This window comes from Mangifera indica, chromosome 13 (genome assembly GCF_011075055.1).
Source record: "Mangifera indica cultivar Alphonso chromosome 13, CATAS_Mindica_2.1, whole genome shotgun sequence".
Classification (NCBI taxonomy): domain Eukaryota; kingdom Viridiplantae; phylum Streptophyta; class Magnoliopsida; order Sapindales; family Anacardiaceae; genus Mangifera; species Mangifera indica.
This window is the reverse complement of record NC_058149.1, coordinates 549,854-567,704: the sequence shown is the minus strand read 5'-3', so window position 1 is coordinate 567,704 and position 17,851 is coordinate 549,854. Positions and strand designations below refer to the sequence as shown.

The window sequence follows — 17,851 nt, the reverse complement described above, 5'->3', positions numbered from 1 at the left end:
AGCATACATAAAATGGAATGGAATGATAGCCAATTTCCAATCCAAATAAAACGACAGTATATCACTAATGTTTATTACAAATAAATTAAAATGGAACAACATTGTAATGGAATCCCACTAATTCTCGTGCTCGCGCGTTATTCAAACGATTTCCTTTGAAATGCCTTGCCCCTGCACTTAGGACTCATTGATCAGTTCCACTTCTGGTTTGCACTGAAGGCAAAACTTGGACCTGTGATACCCGCTGGCTTGGGAAATTGATGGCACAGGCTGTGCTTTCTTTTAATGAACATGTAGTCCCACCTGAACCAACCGCACTGCATGGAAGAATAATCCCGATCCCAAATTGCTCTGCTCAGTTTTAAGATTACATACTTTCTGGGGACAAATTTTGATTTCCATTGCAATTAATCAGATCTCAAATTTACAGATTACATGAAACTAATATTATACTTCCCCTCAAAAGAGCAGTTTCAAAACTGCAAGTATAATGGCTTAACAAAAACAGTTGTATGTCATTTAGTAACAATTAAAATTACTCTTCTGCAGATTCCTGGCTTGATGTCCACACATAAACCTGGCCTCCACCTGTGGCTCCTGCCAGCATCCCCAGTTCATAAGGGTGTGCATGAAATCTGCAAGGAATTGCACTCATATGTGGGCTCTGTAAACTCATTATTGTTCTTCTTTGAGCTGGAGATATTACATCAACTCCTCTTTTCATATTGCCGGTGAAGACGTGTGAATCGTCCCAGCCCCATACTGCTCTGCTCCCACACAAAGAAGCAAGTTGAGTTGAAAATGTACTCAGTTTTAATACACAACTGCAATTTATGTTCATTTTTTGAGAAATAAGCAAGAAAATGTCTGAACATAGGCCTGTTGTATATGGCTTTCCAATTACAACTTTTTCAACCTGAAAAGCTCTAATGGATTGATCATAAAACATCAACCAGATAATTTGAAAAGAAAAACCTGAGTTGGCATTATAGGAAAGAGGAATACCTGAAAGATGATATCCATCTGCCTGTCTGATTATTGTGGTGTATCATGGAACCTTCCTCAAAGTTGACTCCAGTCCATATTCCAACCGTATCATCAGAACTACAGAACAAAACTTGAAATTAGTAATTATACAATAAAGTTAAAACAAAGGGAACATATAAAGTAACAAACCTTGTTGTTGCAAGGGAGCTCCCAGAGGGTGAGAAGTATGCGGCATGCACAGCCTTCTTATGACTTGCTATCTTCAAAGGATTGGGTTTGTGTGAATTCATACTTCTCAAGTCCCAAAGACAGGCAGTCCCATCTGATGAACTAGTTGCCATGATGCTATGGTTTTGTGAGTTAAAATCAATCGTGTTGATCCTAGCTTCATGAAGATGACATTCAGTTAAGGATTTTTTAGTTCTAACATCCCATATATTCAATCCCCCTTGACCTTCACTGAAATATAAGGTGTTTGCGTTGTTTGGTTGTTGAGAAAGAGAATATATGCAGTACTCACTGGAGTGAATCAAATCAAATACCTCCTTTTCAACATCCATCAACTGGATGAAACCATCATAACAGCTGGTAAAGATCTGAAATTAAAATCAAAACACATAAGATTACAAAATATGCGAAAGACATAAGAGGATTATATAGCAAACTTGAAACTGCAAAGATAATGTCTGGGACTACAAATGTTTCAGGCAAGTACCTTAGAGAGGCAAGATTGCTGAGCTACAATTCCTGATATAGGACTGGAATGAGGGTGGTACAAATATGTCCCATCTTCTTCTTCTTGAATAGGATTTAAATTCCAAAATCCTATATTCCCATACTTGTTCCCAGCCATAACCATCCTCATGTCATTAGAAGGAAAAAATTTCACTACCAGTATCTTGCCTGGCATAAGTCGTGCTATATTGTTTGGCTTCAAAGTCAATGATCCCAAATCAACATTATTCCCAAGTTCAATATTCTCTTTCTTAACCACACTCTTTATTACATCAGAAGAACAAGTGCCATGCTTCCTATTTAAATCCTGATCTTCACAAGCCTTATACCGATCGAAATCTTTAACTAAAGAACCTGAATAAAAAATTTCACCAAAGTTCTCATCACATTCTGGTTTAATTGAATCAGGCACTGGGGGTTTCATTTCAATATCCAAAATACTATCAGATTTCTCATCAATTGAACCACCACTGTGTTTCTTAGCAACACTCAAAATGGCATCAATAAGTGGTCTATCAGAATCAGACCAACTTCTATCAGTATAAGCATCTTTGAAACTAAGAGAACCATTCTTATCAGGAGAAGAAGACACCTGCAAACTGAAAGACATAGTAGTTTTTTTATCAGAATCAACAAAATCATCACTTAAACCGTTACAATCTGGAGGCATCCCTCGAGTTCTTAGAGATCGCCTGATCACAACTGGAGTCTCAGATTTGAGCTTCTTCTGCGGACTGATTTTATATGACTTTGTCTCAATTCTGCCATCAACAAATTAAGAATGCATGTAAACATCAACTTCAGGTTTACACATCAATACACAAATAAAATATTAAAATCTTATTTCACAATAAAACTATATCTTCAACCTAGACATCAAATTTTGTAAAATTTCTAAGTCTATTTGCATTATTCTATGTTATAATTAATGTAACAAGTTTTAAATATTTGTGAATCACCAGTCAATATCATCTTATCATTACCTTCATTCACTCTCAGTAACCTTTAAATTTTAGCATATCTATCTCTTAATGCCTAAAATATTAAAAGAAAGATGGGTTTGTTCTCTTACCCAGTTTTGTATATATCAAGCATCAATGAAAGAGAAACACAATAATAGGTTTTGAATAAAATTCAAATGACAATCACAGGCCTTATTCATTATCAATGCCCACACAATTACTCTTAAAAATGGTGGCTTTTGGGCAAATTTGAGTTCTTGTTTCCATTTAATCCAAGTATAATCCCACAAAATCAGAAAAAGAAATGGAAGTAAAAATTCAACAAAAATCCAAAACTGGGTCATAAATAAAAATTGAAACCCAGAAACAAAACTGATATATAGACAGAGAGGGAAAAAAATACATACTTTTGCCGCTTTACCGCAGCAGAGAGGTCGGAGGCCTTCGAGAGTATCTTAAGAGAAGCCAAGACCTCGTCATTTCGTTTAATGTTTTGAAGTCGTTTTCGCTCGTATTCAGTCAGTTGTTCAGACGCCATTTGAACTCAAAGTCGAAGAGATTCAGACTGTTTGTGGGTTTTGATAGACGAAGAGTCTTGTTGTATTTTCAATGGCGGTGGTGAGTTTTTATATGGTTGGTGGTTTCAGGTGGGCGGGAAATGGAACCGGACGGAAATTTTGAAGGAGCCACGTGGCTTGATTATGGCCGTTAATATGAATATATGATATAGTTATGATCTTGCAAGCATTTAGAGAAAGAATATATATTATTTGTTTAAAAGTATTTATATTGAAAAAATAAAAATTGCCCCAATTGTAGGGCTGGATGGCTCGGCCTCAACTTAAACAAACTGAACTCAAGTTCGAGTCATTGAATATTTGTCAATAAATTCATCTTTTTTAACAAAATTTTTATTTTTTTTTATTGTCTTCAATAAATTTTCCTTCTTCTTTTTAATAATTTCTCCCTCTAGTTTAAATTAGAATTTTTAAATTTAAATCAAATTCGAGTTAATTTTTAGTTAAATTCGATTTGGTTCAAATCACCTTATCCAATTATTGGATTTTAGTTTTTTTTTAAACGAGAAAAATATAGTTGGTAAAAAAAATAGGGTTTTCAAGTGATATCCACATTTGAAGTTCTAAGGTTTAATGTTTTCGTTTTTACATTTTTCGAGGACTTTTCTTTAATAAATTTTTTAAAATCGAATTGGTGAATTTTAAGGCTATATTTGTTAGCCAACAATAACTAACAGAAACTACTATTAATTAAAAAAAACAAAAATGGTAGTACGAATAATAGTTATATTATATATACAAATGATGAAAATTAAAATATGTAAATAAATCAATATGTTATAATATAATGGAGTAATTTAATTATTTTATTTCTAATTCAAAATCACTTAATCATATGATAATACATATATATATTTGTGCATGTTTAATACTATGAGTATAAATAAGCCAAGTCGCTTGCAAATTATTTGTAGCTCAGCTCATATTGAGTGGGGCTTGCGCTTGAGCTTATTGTTGGTTGGTTTGATAAGATTACGAGTTTACGATTTGATTCAAATACAATATTAATAAATATCTAAAAGTTTAAATCTTTGCAATTTCATTTTTAAAATCTTACTCGTCATATTGTTAATTAAGATATGTATAAAATATAAAGTGTAAATGTGACGTTTGAAATTAAACTCAAGTTAACTTACCTTTATTTCAAGCTCGAACAAAAAACTTTCTAATTCGATAGCTCAAGCTTTGTTTTAATGCAATCAACTCGAGCCTAAATTAATACCCATCAATTTTTGTACATTAATAGTGTTTATTATAAGAATAAATGAATTGAATAATATAATGTTTGTGTCCCTTGAGGCCTTTGTGATTCTTCCATCTCTTTAATTTGTGTTTTCTCCCATTTGAATGACATTCTATTTCAAACACTAACAGAAAAACAAATCTTATTCTCAGTAATTTCCTCTTCTTTCTTTATAAAATAATTAAAAAATACAATTCAAAAAAATTAAAAAATGTACAAAGAAAGGAAAAAACATTCATGACCCCTTTGTCATTTTCCCACTTTGTTCTTCCTTGTCCATCATCTAGCCCTATTTTCACCCTTCTAAGCATTTTCATTCTTTTTTTTTTTTTTTTTCTGTCGAGTAATATTATTTATATTTATAAAGATTATTAATTTGAGTATTAATGATATTATGTCACTATATAATTAAATGATTTTAAATTTAGGATAAAAATTATATTCAATTATATAATGACACATCATCATTAATATCCAAATTTAGTATTCAATATAAATGCTCTTAACATTACCATTTTTCTCACACTGTGTAGTGTTGTTGGATGGTTCGATATCGAGACCCTTCAACTTCATCACTGATTCAACGTGCCTCTTAAGGGTATAAAGCTCTCTTACTCTGTAACAATATCAATAATTTGCTTGTAAGAATAAATCTTTTTATCAGAGAATGATCAATGATAAACCCAAGGGGTTATGGGGTCTTGACTTTAAAAAATTTTTGGTTTGTATATATATTATCATGGCAGACCAAGAGGGGTTAACGAGGCGCAGCTAACCCCCCTTGAGTTTAAAAAATATGAATTGCTCCCCTTAAATATAAAAAAATAAGTATTTAATACATTTTAATATATTTAAAATCTCAAAATAATCTATAAAATTTTACATTGACCCTTCTTAGATTTTATCATTTCTTAATTGATCAATATATTTTTTCTTTTATTCAATTTTAACTCTTTTATATTATATCTCTGGGTCTGCTACTCTTATAATATTATTATAAAGCCTAAAATTTTTATTGGTTCTCTTTATATTTCATTATTCTTCATTGACCTTTTATATTTTACTTTTATTCACATTGACCCCTAAGTTTTAAATATCAACGATGATGTGTCACCATATGATTGTGTGTATTTAAATAAAGAATAAAATAACACTCAATCATATGATAATACAAAATCATACACAACTTGATACTCTTTATAAGTACACATAGCATCATTCATATTATGATACCTTGCAACTTCAGCCCGCCTCTTGGCCTACTCTGCAAGCTTATTCAATTCATGGTGATTGCCCTTCTCTTTGCCTTTCACCTTCACTGGAATGTGAACCATTCATGCTGCGTTGTGCCATGGCCCATTGTGCCTCCATTTCTTCCTTGCTAAAGTCTTTCCTGGGTGAAAATGCAGTCTAGATAGATAACACAAAACAATTAACTTAGTAAAAGAAGAGGTTTCATAATCCAAGAGAAAGTCTTTGATGAGAAAAGCGCTAGGGTATAAACAAGCCGAGTTTGAGTTGCTCAAATTCGACTTTCGAATTGAGCTCAAGTTTGCATTTGATTGGATTCAGTTTGAGTAAAATATTAATAAATTCTTAAAAGTTTCAAATCTTAAAATTAGAATTAAGAAGATATTTGAAAAATTATATAAATTACAGAGTTTAAATATATTTTATTTTAAATTTTAAGGAGTTTAAATATGATTTTTCAAATCAAGTTTGAGTCAATAATTGTTGTATGGAGCTCAAGCTTGAGCCAAGAAAGCGAGCTCAAATTGGTTCAAGCTCTAGTTTTGTCTTTATGTCATCAAGTTGAGTGTAAGTCAAAAAATTTTAAGCTCAACTTAATTACACCCTTAATAGGTGCATCATAACTGCATGAAGATAATCAATACATTTATCTCAGAGCAAAACTATGTGTACAAAAAATGAATATTAATTTATATACTAACAATAATTTGTCATTATATGATTAAATGTTATTTTATCTTTAATTTAAAATAATCTAATCACATCATGATATGTTATCATTAGTACTCATTTCCGATGAAGGTATAATATAAAAACCTTGCTCTCAAGCATGTTATCCGAAGCCCTGCCAGTCAATGCATAGCTTGTGAGGAACTTGATGACATCAAGAGGGAAGTAGGTGACAATGCTGAACAGCCAGATGACTCCAGCCCATTCCCATCCAACACCTTCAACTCTTGCAAAGCTCCAGTTTGCATATACAGCAATGAGAGTGGCAAGCTGAATGGAAAAAGCACCAAAAACTAATTAGAAACAAATATTGATTGAAGCATTCATTTGTTTTTAACTGAAAATTTACAAGAAATTTTCTGACCATTTGTGCTATAAGGAAGGCAATAATAAGCATGACACCAGGGCGCTCCAGGAAGGACCAGCTTCTTGACCTTGTTACAAAGATAAGTGCTTGACTGATGATGCTCACTTGGAGATAGAGAGCTGATGCAAGCTGATTTGGTTTGTCATCAATTGGCCTCACTCCAAAGTTGTCCTGCAATTTTTAGGCCAATCAAAGTTCAAAACTGGATTTAGCACATACTATAATTTCGTGATATGATTACTTACAGAGAAGAAGTCGGTGTCATGGACAAGCCAGAAAAAGATTGCAGTCCAAATTGCCATGTAGGTTCCGAGGATGATTCCAGTGGCAAAGATCTCATTGAGCCTCCATGAGTCTGGCTTTGGCGATGGCTTCACTCTGTCCTTGGAGATGGTCATGATGGTACCATCATTGAGTATGGCAATAATCAAAACCATGAATGGAGGGAAGTCGAACTTCCAGATGAGCGTGACGAGTAAGAATCCTAATACAACTCTGATGGTAATTGAAACTGCATAGATTGTGTAGTTCTTCATCCTTTGGAAAATGGCTCTGCTTGTCAACACAGCACTGATGATCACACTCAATCCGGGCTCAGTTAACACAATATCTGAGGCACTTCTGGCAGCATCAGTAGCATCTGCGACTGCAATGCCAATGTCTGCCTTCTTGAGAGCCGGGGCATCATTCACTCCATCTCCTGTCATGCCACAAATGTGGTTCCTATCTTGTAGCTTCTTGACAATTTGATACTTGTGCTCTGCATAAATTAAGGCACTCAAATGAGGAATGAATCTGTGTTTAGTCAATGAAAATGAAAATTACATACCAGGGAAGACTCCAGCAAATCCGTCAGCCTTCTCAATTAGTTCATCAATTGACATGGAAGAAATTGATGCATCGTTGCTCTGTTCAAGGAGGGAGGATGAGGGGTACATATTTGTGCCCATGCCAAGTCTGCGACCAGTTTCTTTGCCGATGGCAAGCTGATCACCGGTGATCATCTTAACATTGACACCGAGGTCAATGGCACGGCGAATAGTTTCTGCACTGTCATGCCTTGGAGGGTCAAAGAGAGGCAAGAGACCCACAAACTCCCATGGACCTCCTGGACTATCCTTGTTCTTCTCTGGGACTTTCTACAAATGAAGAGAACATAAAACACAATTCAGTTAATTAGGAATTTATAAGTAGAATCATCATGAACAAGTACAGCATATTTAGGACACTACACCTGTATGGCAACTCCCAAGGAACGCAGCCCGCGATCAGCGAAATTGGCAATGATCTGATGAGCCTTTTGAAATGTCTCGCCTCTGAGTTGACATAATTCAATGATCTGCTCAGGAGCACCCTTGCTGCTTCTGTGCCAGTCCCCTTTGCTGTCAATGTAGGTGATAGCAGTGCGTTTGTCCACAGGATTGAAGGGTAAGAAATGCACCTCAGTGATTCCAGCTCTTGCCTACAACACCAAAAAAATAACACTAATACAAACAATCATATGTCATTGTGCAATAAAGATAATTTTAAATTTAAAAAAATAATACTCAATCATATATTGACACATCAACATTTGTACCCTTTGTTAGTGCATACCAGTTAAATTTGTCATACATCAATTTTATATACCTCTTGGGGGTTACTCAACATTCCAACAATTGAAGCATCTATGGCATCCTGATTTTCAGTCCTGGAAGCCCTTGCTGCATACAGAACTAGGCCATCTTTGTCTAAGTCCCTTGAAAACACCTGCAATTGTAGATATACACCATTACCATAAGAAGTTAAATGTAGATATACCAACCAATGTTTTCAGACTAGCCCAATGGCTAATATGAGTTTAAACATTGACCCGGACTGGATTGAGCACTGGGTTTTGAGCAGCCAATCTGGTCTAGTTTTTAAAACACTGATACCAACCTCAATAAGGCTTTTATCCACTGTAAGCTTGTTGAGGGTGAGAGTTCCAGTTTTGTCACTGCAGAGAACATCCATTCCAGCCATTTCTTCAATGGCAGTCATCCTCTTTGTGATGGCACCTTGCTGTGACAGCCTATGCGATCCAATAGCCATTGTCACAGACAAGACTGTTGGCATGGCAATTGGGATGCCTCCGATAAGAAGTACCAATAGATTGTCAATGCCATCTCTATAACTCCTGTGCTGGATTGGGTACATCACTATGATCTCAATGAACATTCCCACCCCAATGGAGCAGATACAGAAGTTACCAATGGCTGTCAACACCTGAACAATCAAATTGAAACAAAACAATGAGTTTGCAAATAATTTTATGCGTGAAAATTTTGATCATCAGTATTGATAAAAGTCACAAAAGAAAGCAAATTCATGTTAAAAATTGTGGCTCATATTCGAAGAATTATTTGTCACTTAAGGTTTTCATAAAAATTGAACGGATGTTCTAGATGAATAAATTCAAAAAAGGTCATTCCAAGCTAGTAACGGTCGTTCCAGGCATTATAAGAGATCAAACAAGTCACTCCACAAAATTGTTGTTGGTTGTACCAGAAGGCCAGTAGTCATTCTTCAACAGAACGATCCATTCCAAGCATGTTTGTAACATCTAATTTCCGGGTAGTAGAATGGGGCGTGAAACGGAGTTGTTTCATGCATAATGATTAAGTCTCAAGAAGCAGAACTAATGTTCCATTGAAAGGAACAATCGTTCCATTGAGCGGCCTGAAAATTTTTAGTTGGGGCATCATTGTATTTCTGGGTTACTCAAGTTATCGGCTATGCAAGGAAACCTAATATGTATCATGTATACAGTTCGAAACAGATTTTCTTCAAAATAATAAAAAAAAGAGCAATGGCTCTGTAGAAGTAGGCACATTGCCGTTCCACGAAAATATCGTGTGTTTTGTGTTGATTGCTTTTCTTGCTTTGAATTTCTCTTTAGTTACCGTGCAAATTCAAGTCAAAATCTTACAAAATCAACAACACTTTACCTGTTGGAAGTGACCAACATTGTCGGTGCTATCAACAAGATGAGCAGCTTTGCCAAAGAAGGTATTGACACCGGTAGCAATGACAACAGCCTCAATTTCACCTTGCTTGCAGGTTGAACCAGAGAACACTGCATCACCGGGGTTCCTTGTAACCGGTAGGGACTCACCGGTGAGGGCAGCCTGATCAATCTTCAGCAGATCTCCTTCCAAAAGACGAGCATCAGCTGGCACAATATCTCCCAACTTGATACTGATTATGTCTCCTGGTACTAAAATCTCTGCATCCTGCTCACTCCATTTCCCATCCCTCAACACCTGCAGCACAAGTCATAAGATAGTTGCCATAAAACATTTAGACAAATCTCACATCAACGGAATATAACAAAAATGTTGAGTATGTATGGTCATTTGATCTCCGAATGTGTATATAGTTATAAGAACTGAAAGTAAAACAATGATAGACAATCTATTTAAAACAGACAATATCTAAATAATAAATTTGACTATTGGACTAGAATATTACAAATAATATCAAGGTAACTCCGTATATGTTAATGGTAGACTGGATAATCAGCACTGATAGTCTGGACTATTGGACCAGAATGTTACATTTGCAACGTCAAGAAAACGTTTTTGGCTTCACAAAACGCAGTATTACCTTAGTTTTAGGGGCAAGACCAGCCATCAAAGCAGCTGCAGCATTGCCAGCATTGTTTTCTTCAATAAAACTAATAGTAGAGTTGATAATCAGTAGAACAACAATACCAACAAAGTCAGGCCAGTCGGGCAGTCTGCCACCTCCATTTGCTAAAACAATGGCCATGATAGCAGCAGCCTCCATAACCCATGACAGAGGGTTCCACATAAAAGCTAAAAACTTGAGAATTTTATTCTCCTTTTTCTCCTCAAGCTTATTCCTACCAAATGTTTGAAGCCTTTTTTCTCCTTCCTCGGTTGTGAACCCTTTTTTTGAACATTTTAGCTTCGCAAAAACTTCCTCTATTTGAACTTTCTCCTGCGCACAGAAGACACATTCATCAAACACTACTCATTCAGCTTCATTTAACAGAACACCCCTATTTAAATCCTACGTCCAATGTGAATAATATCTTGACAACGGATCAAAATATTGCCAGGATGTTACAAAACAGACACAGACACAACAGGGTTGTTAAAGTTACTTACAAGATCGACATCTTCTTTCTTAATGTCGTCTAATGTTATATCCGCCATGCTGGAAGTTTATTTAAAAAAAGAAGGGAGAAAATAATAAAACTGTTAAATGATGAAGAAAGAAGAGAGCTTTGATCTGAAAAAACCACCCTTTTGCGCTCTTCTTCTTTCTTCTAGTATTTTAATTTATTCAAGTTCTAGTTTGGTCTTTCCTCTTCATCCATACTCTAAAACAGAGAGACAGAAAGAGGAAGAATGAATTTTGTTTATTTGAAACCAATAATATTATTGCTAAGGAGGTGGCTTCAATTCAAATTAGTGCTACAACTAATCTTTTTGTATGAAGATCAGAGGGAAAGAGAGGAATGCGGGGATGGGTTTTGCCTCAGGCTTCCAAAAGTATCTCCTCATTTTTCTTAAAATTGTTGAATTAGTTCCTTCTTTTCCTCTGTTTTTTCTTTTCTATATCTATATTTGTCAACTGGGATCAAACATTTGCATTTCTGTGTTGAAAATTGTTTGGTTTATGCTGATTAATTTATGTCAAGAACTACCAAGTGTCAAAAATTGGTTTATTTTCCTTATTAAAATTATTAGGCAAACATTATTCAATCATCCGAGTAAATCTGACTAGGTTTTGCCTGTACCAACAGAGAGAATCCTATTATTATATATAGCGCTAACTCTAATACCAAATCAACCTTGAATCCCCGTATGTCTAATTATTGAAATCGAAGAATTAAAAAATAAATAAATCACATATTAAAAATTATATTGTACTTTGAATCTTAACGATTTTTTTATGTGATGATTCTTTTTCTTTCTTGATGACAATTTCATATTATCACAAAAAGTAATAATATGTATATTTATTTCGGATACATAAATATATATATTTATATATATTATTATATGATTAGATATTATTTTATTCTTAATTCAAAATCATCTATTCATATGATGATATATATAAGTGTGTATATATTTATGTATATAAAATAAGTACACGTAGTTTTATAATAAAACCATGTGTACACACTTTGGATATACAAATGTATATACATTTATATGTGTCATCAAATAATTGGACAACTTTAAATTAAAAATAAAATAATACATAATCATATACTAACATATATAAATGTGTAAATATTTGTGTACCTAAAATAAGTACACATAATAAAACTATGTGTATACACTTATATGTATCATCAAATAATTAGATAACTTCAAATTAAAAATAAAATAATATTCAATCATATAATAGACATATATAAATATATTAATATTTGTATATTTAAAATAAATGCATATAATATTACTCATAATTTTATTGTATCAGAAAACCCATGATATTAATCAGCTCACTTGTTTCATATGATCAAAACTAATACAATAATATGAATAATCTCATTATAATAGCATTAGGAAAATTTTATTATCATTATTTAGTGGCTTCAATTCCATTATTTGAGGTAAACAACATGCAAAAACGGTTGGCAATTTCTGGGGTTGGAGTTGAAATTTTAAATGGTCGGATATATTAATTTTTTCTTGTATATTCATTTTTCAAATAAAATACTGGAGGAAATTAAATTTCCAATTGTTAAATGATGAAGATAGAAGATAGTTCTGATCTGACAAGACCACCCTCCTGCGCTTCTTTTATTTCTTCATCGAGTTTTCAATTTATTCAGTTTCTAGTTTGTTCTCCTCTTAATCCATACTATATATTTTATACAAGAACAAAGAGATAGGAAGAGGAGAAATGAATTTATTCAGTTTGGTTTATTTCTATCTCTAGATCTAGTTGGATGATTCGGTTTTGAATTTTACCTGTCCAATTTCGTTAAAAGATGTATATTGATTCAGATCATTAATTTAATCGATACGGACTAAAACATATTATATTATATAATATATATATTGTATTGTATCAGTTATTGATACATCATAAAATACATATTGTATCATATAATCTATACTATGTGTCATACGATAATGAAAACTATAGCCCAAACTTTCCCACCTTTCTGGGTGAAGACTCTTTTTCTTCTAAATAAAATCGCACATGATCACAAAACCCATGATATTAATCAACTCACTTGTTTCACATGATCAAGACCATACGACAGTCTGAATAATCTCCTTATAACACCATTAGGGAAATTTTGCTATCATTATTTATAAGCTTGAATTCCATTATTTCATGTAAACAAATGATTGACAATTTCTGTTGTTAGAGTTAGAACTTTTAAATGGTCGGATATATTAATTCTTCATTGCATATTCAATTTTTAAATAAAATACTGGAGGAAATTAAATTCCCTAATATAAATTTAAGGGAAATTATAAAAAACGGTTAAAATACCCCCTTATTAAGCAAAAATGCCCATAGTTTTTTCTAAAATACCAAAATTACCTCTCCCCTCATCTCATTTATATAAACTCTCTCACTCTCATTACATATATTTCTTATATCACTTAAATACTTACTTTCACTCTCATTTTTATTTAATATCAATTACTACAGGTTCGTTCAGAAAGAAGAAATTCATATTTCTGAATTCGAATAGAAAAAATCAATTCGTGAAAACTATATTGAAAATAACATGTTATGAATAAATAGATATATTGAAATACCCTAAAATGTCAATAATAAAAAAATTATTCAAAAATCTAAAAAAACATATCTGAATTTCGAAAACTACACGTTCAAATAGCTTATGAACAAGAAAACTGAAAAATCGATCAAAAATTTCATAATTACATCGTAAAACGTGTCTAAAAAAGCACATTGTAATTACAAATATCAAATTTGAAAATTACATATCAAAAAAGTCTAGCCCGGTCACAAACAAACTCAAAATCATAAAAAACCGAAAATCTTAAATTTGATAAAATAAAAAAATTGCATAATACACATTGAAACAGTTTTATTTTGGCCTCCAGATTCGGTGCAACTGGCAAAACTAGTTGTCGTTATAGAGCTCGAAACGAGCTTCGCGTTTGATATTTTACAGGCCCTGTAACTCCTCCCAGATCAAAAGTTATGGTCGTTCAAAATCTATCTTATATAAACCCTATAGTTTTAAAAAAATTAATTTCCCCCCAACCCACCGTATACACAGTGACAACCCACTATCACGTGACAAATTTCAAAAAAGCCCACAGTGGACTGAGGACTCTCACACAACTTCCTAATATTTTGAAAACACTATTAAGCCCCCTAACCCACAGTCGACAGTGCCGATCACTTCGGAACGAATTTTCGACCAAAAATTCGTCGTTTCGGCCTCCAATTTCAACACAAATCAAATCTACATAGACTATAACACAAAACCCCTCAACCAATTCAACGAAAACAACCAAGAATCAAAACATTTCAGGCATTGTTCAAAATTGAAACTCTAAACCCTAAACCGCAAACTCTCACTCAAATCTCAATACTATGAACAATAACTTGATTCAAACAAGATGACAGAAGATATTCTAATGTGTTGTGCCATTTTCGTTTGCCGAAAACCACGAAAATCGCCGAAAATCCGACCGACAATGCGATGACAGTGGGACAGGGGAAATTTTCGAATTTTCCCCTGTTTTTGAACAGTGATTTCACAATGAGAACAGGGGAAATTTGCTAAGTTTATATATAGGCAATTTCGACATTTCACAAAAGTTGGATATTTTTGCTTTAATATGAATTTTTTGAACAATTTCGCTTAAACTCCCTTACTTTTGCCTATTTTTTATAATTTCCCTAAATTTAAACCCTAAAAATATTTGGGCCAACAAGTTATAAAACATGATAAATTTTCTGGTATTACACATGGGAAACTTGACAAATATTTGAAGAGAAATTGAAGCTTCAATTAGAATTAGTGTTATAATTAACGTATTTGTAAGAAGATTAGAGGAAAAGAGAGAAATTTAGATATGGTTTTTGACACTGGCTTAGGACTTTTTCTCCAAACATTTGGAACTTCTTTATTGAAAATGAACTAGCCAGTGTCAGAAATGTATATAATTAATCTAATATCAATCGACTTAAATTTCTAATAAAATTGATCCATACAATGGTTTGGATCAAGGTAGATTCGAGTTAAACTAAACTCAAACTTAACTCAAATCCATACCTTTCAATTCAAGCTCGCTTGAGCTAACGAACAATAACACTTGTGGAATAAATAGTAACACTGCTAAGTAAACAAAATCATATTAATCTGCTTAGAAACCACACAAGATGTACATCGTGGATAGAAAACATTGATCTGAGCATACACCACAGATGATGCACACCTTGATTAACCAGACATTGTTAACGATGCACATGATGTACTTTCTTTGGCTAAATGCACGTTGATCCATGTCTGGACACCATACAAATATGATAGACTAACCAGCATAGGGAAGTTGTTTCCATCCAATTGAAACACATCAAGAACTCCACAAGTAAATTTAAAAGTCACATATTATCAATCCAAATAAATGGAAAATTTAAACAAATGAGAAGGCAAGCAAGCATGTATCTCTAAGCATGCTATTTTTATGACATGGTTATAAATGGTTCATAAAAAGGCTGTCGATAGTAGCCATGATTATGTCTTCACTATAACTGGCACATAAAAACTGCATATGATCAAATCACAATTCATTCTGTACATAAACCATGGGGTGAAGATATATTTTTATTTCAGGACCTTCCGGTACCAGGCAGTAGTAACAACAGCATATGTTCCTACAAGAATATCCTTAAACATCAAGTCAAAATGGTTTTTCAAACTCTTGAGGTATCCCAATCTCATTGAAACTAGCCCATATGCTAGTAAGTGATATAACAAGTGTTCCATTGTTAATTAATATATCAACTAACCTTCCTTACAAAAGATGATGCATTAACAATCAACAATAATGACAAATTACACCTAGCCGAATAGATTCCAGAGGCTTCCTTAGCTCACTAATTTAACATATGCAAATTTCTGGTCATAAGACCACTGTCTCTACACCTACCAACCTCAAATAAACAAACTCAACTCTATATGCTGAATTTTTTGTCTTCAACATAAACTAACTTCACAAAATATCTTCTACATCTTCAGTCTCCTTGATCCTCCCTGAACACACTCCAATTGTTTCGCACGAACACCTACTCAATCAATCGATCATAAATAAATGAAAAACAACCTTCTGTCTGACATTCTAATGCACTGTGGCACTCAAGTACAACTGGCAAGACTCCTCTTACGCTAAGGCTAATAACCTCTACCATAACCAAGTTCAGATTCTCAAGCGAAAAATAAAAAAAATTACAGTTCTTATGCAAAGATGATGTTACCAAAGAAAACACGCATCCATAAAAACCATACAAACCTGTTAAAATTTACCTTACTTTGAATATCTCGGAAAAACCCATATCATAAGATTAAAAAACTTAACATTGAACACACTCCAATAACAAAATGACGGAGAAAGGCATTAGAAAAGCAACTTGAACATCTCACATTGAAATAGATAGATTAGTCAGTATCAATACCATAACTTGAAACGATTAAACATAAAATAAATCTCAAATTGGTAATCTATCAGTTGCTTCAAAAATTAAAACAAAACTCAGTCTTGCAATTAAACTAACAACGCTTAACAAAATCAAATGCTTAAACTAACTCATCCATCTTAGAATCCTAGCTTGGTGCGGCGCCAGTGCCTCCGCTTCGCATTATACCTGCAACAAAAAAAAAATAAAAAACCATCAACTAAAATGCCTTCAACCCATAAAAACTAGAAAAAAAAATGTAACAAAAAACAACAAAAATACTCATCAATTAACATGCTTTCAACTGAAAAATCTCAAAGCGATATCATGAAAAATGCTGAGATATAATAACACCTGATAGTGTTGTCTGTCCTCATTCGGATCCAGTGAGGGATGGGCCTGTTCTGTCTCATCTTCTTCGCCAGCTTCTTCTTGATGATGAACGTCTTGTGTGACGGCTACGCACATCAGAAAAAAAAACAAACAAATTCACGTAAAAACCCTAATCTTCTGTCAAAAGAAAAAAACTATAAATATCTAAACGGTAATAAGCTAAAACAAGTTTGGCCTAGTACGAAAATATAAAAAATGAGATGGGATTTTACCATTTTCCCCTGTGAAGCTTCGGAGACCAGAGGTTGACGAAGCTGAAGCTGCTGCTGCTGCTGCTGATGGAGAATAAAACCCTAGAAGCAGATGGCTAGGTCGTCCTTAAATAGATCACAGTTATTTCAGCGGTAAGCAATAAGTTGGGCCTGTGGGCTTTTTGGTAGGATTTTAAAGGCCTTTATTGGGCTGTAATTATATTTAAGCCTTGTTTTCTTACTCTTTAGCCTCCCTCCTATCCAGGGTTGAATTCGATTTTGAGTTATTTGAGCTCAATCTTGAAAGTCAGTTTAATTCAAATTTAAATTAAATCCAAATAAAAAGAGTCGGTTTTTTAAATAGAACCAAATTTAAATTAGAAAGTATTTGATTTGAGTTTGATTTGAATTCATAATTTGGATTAGCTCAAAATTTATAGTTCGAATTGTTGATTTGTATTCATGGCTCAAATAAGTGTTTTGTATATTATTTGAGTAAAACGATATTATTTTGTTAATGAACCACAAATTCAAACTTTAAATTTGAGTTTAACTAAGCCGCAAATTTGAACCATTAATTCGAACTATAAATTTGAGTCAAACTCGAGCAAATAATCTTTTATTTGAACCAAACTTGAGTCATCTTTAATTTTGACATAATAAACTTGAGTCGAACTCGAATCAAACTATTTTTTATTTAAGTCAAACTTAAAAAAAGGGATGTGCGAGCTTGGCCT

At 33.3% G+C, this 17,851-nt stretch overlaps 2 protein-coding genes and 1 pseudogene across 2 annotated transcripts; all 3 read right to left on the bottom strand.

Annotated features, from left to right (window-relative positions):
• Positions 1 to 26: 26 nt before the first annotated feature.
• Positions 27 to 3,314, bottom strand: LOC123194516 (WD repeat-containing protein 76-like). The gene is made up of 5 exons (XM_044607743.1): positions 3,092 to 3,314; positions 1,703 to 2,483; positions 1,177 to 1,583; positions 1,006 to 1,104; positions 27 to 767 (listed from the first exon to the last, which is right to left on the bottom strand). The coding sequence occupies exons 1-5, from the start codon at positions 3,220 to 3,222 to the stop codon at positions 536 to 538; spliced, it is 1,650 nt and encodes a 549-aa protein (XP_044463678.1). The 5' UTR covers positions 3,223 to 3,314; the 3' UTR covers positions 27 to 535.
• Positions 3,315 to 4,982: 1,668 nt separating this feature from the next.
• On the bottom strand, positions 4,983 to 11,054 carry LOC123194333 (annotated as a pseudogene).
• Positions 11,055 to 16,472: 5,418 nt separating this feature from the next.
• Positions 16,473 to 17,271, bottom strand: LOC123194395 (60S ribosomal protein L39). Its single transcript, XM_044607584.1, has 3 exons — positions 17,136 to 17,271; positions 16,885 to 16,988; positions 16,473 to 16,719 (listed from the first exon to the last, which is right to left on the bottom strand). The coding sequence occupies exons 1-3, from the start codon at positions 17,136 to 17,138 to the stop codon at positions 16,671 to 16,673; spliced, it is 156 nt and encodes a 51-aa protein (XP_044463519.1). The 5' UTR covers positions 17,139 to 17,271; the 3' UTR covers positions 16,473 to 16,670.
• Positions 17,272 to 17,851: the final 580 nt, after the last annotated feature.

Bases quoted from the DNA above. Each gene is read 5' to 3' on its own strand.
- LOC123194516 (XM_044607743.1), bottom strand. From the start codon at position 3,222: ATGGCGTCTGAACAACTGACTGAATACGAGCGAAAACGACTTCAAAAC. The intron at 2,484-3,091 runs GTATGTATTTTT...TGTTGATGGCAG, and splicing joins GCTGCGGTAAAGCGGCAAAA to AATTGAGACAAAGTCATATA. The intron at 1,584-1,702 runs GTACTTGCCTGA...TTTTAATTTCAG, and splicing joins AGCAATCTTGCCTCTCTAAG to ATCTTTACCAGCTGTTATGA.
- LOC123194395 (XM_044607584.1), bottom strand. The intron at 16,720-16,884 runs GTGTTATTATAT...TTTTTGTTGCAG, and splicing joins AGGACAGACAACACTATCAG to GTATAATGCGAAGCGGAGGC.